This window comes from Rhopalosiphum maidis, chromosome 2 (genome assembly GCF_003676215.2).
Source record: "Rhopalosiphum maidis isolate BTI-1 chromosome 2, ASM367621v3, whole genome shotgun sequence".
NCBI lineage: Eukaryota > Metazoa > Arthropoda > Insecta > Hemiptera > Aphididae > Rhopalosiphum > Rhopalosiphum maidis.
Genome location: NC_040878.1, coordinates 36,993,507 through 36,999,781, shown reverse-complemented (window position 1 = coordinate 36,999,781; position 6,275 = coordinate 36,993,507). Strand labels below are relative to the sequence as shown.

General features: G+C 26.3%; 1 protein-coding gene across 1 annotated transcript; it reads right to left on the bottom strand.

Moving 5' to 3' along the window:
• Positions 1 to 4,390: 4,390 nt before the first annotated feature.
• Positions 4,391 to 6,174, bottom strand: LOC113554055 (coiled-coil domain-containing protein 86). Its single transcript, XM_026957730.1, has 3 exons — positions 5,846 to 6,174; positions 5,553 to 5,757; positions 4,391 to 4,554 (listed from the first exon to the last, which is right to left on the bottom strand). Exons 1-3 carry the CDS (start codon positions 5,914 to 5,916, stop codon positions 4,471 to 4,473), a joined length of 360 nt encoding a protein of 119 aa, XP_026813531.1. The 5' UTR covers positions 5,917 to 6,174; the 3' UTR covers positions 4,391 to 4,470.
• Positions 6,175 to 6,275: the final 101 nt, after the last annotated feature.

Below are 6,275 nucleotides of genomic sequence, written 5' to 3'. Positions count from 1 at the left end.
TTTGATTATTAATTTGTTTTATTTATACATTTGGATTTCATATTTTAAGTTAATCAAATTATATAGATTTCATGTTGAATATATTATATATATTTTATATTTTTATATTATTCTTATTACCATTGTTTACCAGAATATTTTTGTTTTAATTATCATATCATGTATCAGATATATATTTATTTTATTTTTAAATATAAAATATTGACTGTGTACCAAACGCTTAATTCTCAGAACTCATTTGAAGTATAATTATTTCAAAACAAATGATATTGTTTTAACACCTTAAAATTTTTCTGAAAACGACATCAAAAATAACTGATAAGCACTCAAGCACTGGCCACTGGCATTTAAATATTCCTAAAAGAACCAGCTGAGTAATCCAAGCGAGTGCTAAGTTTGTGAGTATTATCAGTCGTGAGAAATAATATATCGAACATATTCGAATATGTCAAATATAGTAGTAATTATATTAATCATCGGTTTCTAGGGGTACCTTACGAAAATTCCGATCAAAAAAACAAAAATAGTGGGTATGGTATAAATATATCAAATTTAGATGACGTCACGAAATCAGTCAGATAAAAATTACTGTACTCGGCAACATAACATAATATTATATATTATGAAAAAAACAAGATCAGTAAATCACTATTGTCTAAAAATGCAGATTTTGAGTAAATATTTATATTTTCTTTTAATTTTTACTTTCTTGATTTTTAATCAAGTAAGTATGGTAGTTGAAATGAAAAAAGTCTGAATTTTTAAAACTTCAAGAATTTTTGTTAAATAGGAAAATGATAAAAATATAACTCATTGTAATGAGTAGGTGAATAAAGTAGCTTTAACATAATATATTAATGAAATAGATCCAGTAACACACCAAAGTGCTATAACGATTTGAATCCACAAAAACGTGGCGTGAAAAGTCCCAAAATTTCTATTTTTTTAGCTTCTCCAAAACTATTATGGCTAAAAAGTTAGTTGATAGCCCATTAAAAAGGGATTATCAAGTAAATACAAAACGTAAGATTAAAAATGTTTAAAAAATATTAATCAATTTTTCACAGTTAAAAAAATAGTCACCTATTTTTTACTAGATTTTGATTTAGCGTGGTAGATTACTGAAACTGGAGAACGGATTTTGTTATTCGGGGTCTTATTAGATTCACATTGTTTAGGAGAAGTGCTGTGAAAATTTTTCAGAACTTTATTTTCAATTGTTAACTCACTACAAAGCTATAAAGCTGAAAAACATAAAAACCACCCAATAAAATGTGTTTTAATTTTTTTTTTGCATCTCTGTAGTGAATTATCTATAAAAGATCAAGTTCTGAAAATCTTCATTGCACTTCTCCTAGCCAATGTGAATTTAACAAGACCCCAAACAACAAAATCCACTCTCTGGTTTCAAAGATTTATTTCACTAAATGAAAATGACAATAAAATACATTATACATACTACATACATATTGCATACAATTAATAAATTTCTAAAAATTTAAAATCAAGAAAGTTTATTTACCGATCTCTGATTAGACAAGCGTTTTTATTTGTTTTTTGTTTTTATTAATGTCTTTAGTTGATTGCGTGTTTTTCATTTATCTCTGTTACACGCTATAATGCGTTCACTAGTATCGTATTGTATATTAATAATTTTAACGGCGAGTGAGAGATATTATAAAGAATAACCATTGGACTAAAATATTATATTGCTATACCCGCAGTCCACGCTATGTGTAATACTGGATGTAGCCCATTCGGCTCCCGTTTTACAAAACGGTAAATTCCCAAACGGTTTCGGTTTTTTACAACACAAATTTCTTCCCACTTCATATAGACTTAGGACTGTCTCAAAAGTGGTGTCGTTAAAAATGTGTTGGTGAACACTAAGTAAATTATAAAAATTATATAAAAAAGAATATATTATCGTATTATTGTGAATTAAATTTAAAAGTTAAAAAAATAAAAAAAAATTAAAACATTTTTGTATAATATATAAAAATATAAATAAATAAATAATTTAAATTGTAGGTACATTTTTTTGGCACAATTTTGTATATACCTACTAAATAGATAACAAAATTAATAATTATTGTTTTTGATATAGAAAATTGTAAAATTTGTTTACTAATACGAGAGACTTGGAGGAGCTCAAATTGGTATACCAGTATTACCGTTAGCAGTTTGGGAATTTACCTATTTGTAATTTTTTTTTTCGACGGGAGCCGTTTTGAATTTATCTGTTTGTAAAACCTTTATCGACAGGAACCGTTTTGGAATAAGTAAATAATGGTCGGGAGATGTTTGGGATGCGCCGATTTAAAGTTCATAATATAAGGTATACCCTTTAAAAGCGAAACAAAGTGGTAGAACTCAATAAAAATATGAACACAGAAAACTGAATACTGATGCAAGAATGCAATATATTGCATATACATATATATCAATTATCAATATCTATAATGTTGTACATGTGTTATGTGTTAAATAATATAATACAATTTTTTGTATCCATTTTTTCTATTATAGTGGTAGACAAAATTATTTATTATTTAATTAAAAATTAAAATAACTACAAATAAGAGTGACAATAACTACAATTTTTGGTTGTTTTAATAAAATATCTGCGTTTTATCCTAATTAAAATTTTTGATCTTGATGGGATTTTTTCCTTAATTTTTTTTTTCCGGGATTCGTTAAAATAATAAACATAGATTTAAATATTTATAAGTATTGGAGGCGGGAAAAAGATTGCTGTTATTGTGATCAGTAGGTAATCGTTATTCGTTATTGAAATGTATTAAGACAGCACAGTAAAAATTGGGTCGACAGAAGGGTTTGGAACAAGGAGGACTTAAATCGCAACACCTTCATACACTGTATTGTCTGGTTGATTTGTTTTTAGATGATTAGATACATACCCGTGTACCTGAAATGTAATGGGAATGAAAGAGTGTTTTATGCATTAGGTATCTAATGAGATACCGATCCCTATGATATTGGTAAAATATTAAAATAATTTAGCTGGGGGTATTGGCTGAAGTCCGTTTACGTGATTTTTAAGATCGTTTGCTTCGCATTGAATTAAATCGGAGAGTTTGAATTAAGGATAGTATGTTGCTTGTGGGAAAATACATTATATTTTTACCTAGAAAATTTGGAAGCCTATTGCTATTTTGTAGTGGCTAGTTCGTGGCCTTGACCATTTGGTTTATTATTTATTATGCACTGTGAAAGGTGAAAGTATGTACAGAAGCACAGTTGAATGATGCACCTAAACTTGCACCTGTAACGGCCATTATGAATACAGATGCCGTATATTAGTTGTATATATTTTATTTTATGCTTGTTTTAAAATATTTGTCTACCGGTAAAGAGCTACAAGCTGACAGTGACACAGTGGTAAATAATTTATTATAATATTATAAATATACATTATATACTTGTTAATTATAAATTATGTAATATACTAAAATCAATATTACGAGTATATTATTATCATATAATTCTACACCTTAGTTTAATGGATCAATATTGAAATAAGGTACCTACGCCTGCAATGATGGTTTCTTTCAATATAATTGCAGTGAGCATAAATAGTAATTCGGTTTGATTTATGTATATATTGTAAATTAGAAAATTAGAAATTTAAAATCTTCAGGCAGATTTTTTCAGAATGTAAAATTGTTCATATTATGAACTAAAAATAATTTTGTATATTTTATGTATTGTAAATTTGTAAAACATAAGCATTTAAGGATAAGTTATTAAGGTAGTATTTAAGGGTATAGGTAATATCAGAGAAGTATTTCAAAAGCAGTTCCCACAACATTGTCAGTTCAAAACTGAAAAAAAGACGTATAACAAATTTGAATTTGTAAAAATAAAAGTAAATACCAAATTACCAATTTTTTAATAATAAATTATTTAGTAAATAATTTCATTAAAATATAATTTATATTCTAGTTCTTGCTCTGTAAAAATTAACAGTAATGATTATGGCACATGGTATTTTTTCTAAGCCTAATTTCAAAAATATTTGTATGTATAACTTGTGACTCATACTGCGGTTAAAATTTTTAATATTAAATATACATAAAAATGTCTAACCTTCCACTTTCTTTTAACCAGTTTAACTTATCATATAACATTCTCTGGATATTCACTTAATATATCAAGCATATAATTAAATATTTAATTTTAGCTTTCAATAAAATCTAAATTTTTAAATTTTAAATAAATATTTAATTTAGTCTTTATTTAATAATTGTATGAAGTGTCTGTGGGTACCTGAACACCTCTTGTGCATACACAGTTGCTTACACATAAGTGTGTGCATTTTGATTTGTTCTTATCACCTTGTAGAAGGTTATTTAAATATTGATAAGTATTTAATAAAATAGAAATATTATATTTATAGTATATATTATATTACATTTATGTATTAGTTATATTTCAAAAATTAACATATTATTTGATATTTAATGTATCCCTTTTTTCAATTTGCCTCATTGCCTTTTTCCTCATTCTTTTGATTTTGGCTGGATTCTTAATCTGAAAAATTAAAATATTTTTGTTGTTTATTATTTAATCAAATATAACTCTGTCAAGTATTATAATGTGATTCATTTATTTCTTTAATGCTCAAAATAAACTAAGTATTTCTCAAAGTTACAGTTAGCTCATAGAACTGGTAGTAATAACATACTAATTCTGGTACTCAATAGCATTGTTAGGGGGCCATACCACCGCTATCACTAAAAAACAAAACTTAATAATTGTTTATTATTTGAATATAATAAATTAACATTTTGACCGCAATTATAGATAACATTTTCACACCATAAAAAATTAAGTTAAATTTAAGAAGATGTGCTATACCCGCATGTGTTGTCTCTGTCTTACTAACGTACATCATAACAAATTTTCGTTCAGCAGAATACACTTTGTGATGTTAGCTTTAATATTAGAGTAAATTTACCTATTATCAAATTTAAAGGTAAGAATATTATCCAGACAATGACATATGCTTTTAATGATATTATTATTTTAAAGTGAGTTACAGCTATGTAAAATATAACAACTTTAAAATGTTCATAACTCACTTTAAAATGATAATATCAATAAAATCATATGTAAGTACTTATTTACTTAAATAAGTAAAGCATGACATTGCCTAGATAATATTCTTTTCTTTAAATTTGATAATAGGTAAATTTACTCTAATATTAAATCTAATATCACAAAATGTATTCTGCTGAACGAAAATTTGTTATGATGTATGTTAGTAAGACAGAGACAACACATGTGGGTATGGTGTCCCTTAAGGTTAGATTAAGAACTCTGTTGTTGCGTTGCAAAAAACATGAAAATAGTTACTTTATTCTATAAAATAAATACTGTTAGAGAAGATCATGGCACAATTTTAGAATAAGTTAAAATTAAAATTAATAACCTTAAACATTTAAAATAATAATAGTTTTAAAATGGTTTTTTTATTCTGTAGAAAAAAATTAAAATCAATAAACTAAACAATTAAAAAAATATATTACCACTTGAACAACTTCAGATTTTCTTTGATTTTCTGCACGCCGTTTAATGTTTTCACGTCGTCTTTCTTTTCTAGCTTCGTTTTCTGCATTTCTTTCATTGATTAAGGTTCTAGACAACTCTCTAGTTTTCTTAATGTCTTCTCTTAGTTTTTGTTTGCGTTCAAAAGACAATTTTAAACCTTTAGTTTTGTTGATGGACGAAAATCTAGAATAATACAAATTCATCTGTATAGTTGTATACAAATTGAAATCATATAACTGATATTTTTTATTGTAAGTTTGTTGCAACTTACTTAGTTTTAGGTGTTTTCCAAAATCGTCCACATTTAGGCATACCACGTACCGGTGCTTCTTTCTCAGACATTATATTATAGAAGGTAATAAGTTATACGCAGTGACTATTTACCCGTTTGACGAGAAAGACGAAACTGGAACAAATTAAGTATAAAGTCGTCTTCACAACGGACTAACTGTATTTTTTTAATCGTGATTCAAATGTTCAATATTACAACGACTCATTAAAAAATAAAGCTTAGATTATTAAATTAAATCAAATTAAATATAATGAGACACACGGACCGGTGGTCCGTAAAAAATGAAAATTACTGAATAGTGAATACTGATTAGACCAAAGAGTGCTCAGAGGACCATGTGTTCATTATTGTTATCTATGCTGTGGATATGATAATACGGTTGTAAACAAAATAAAACTTTATGTTTTCC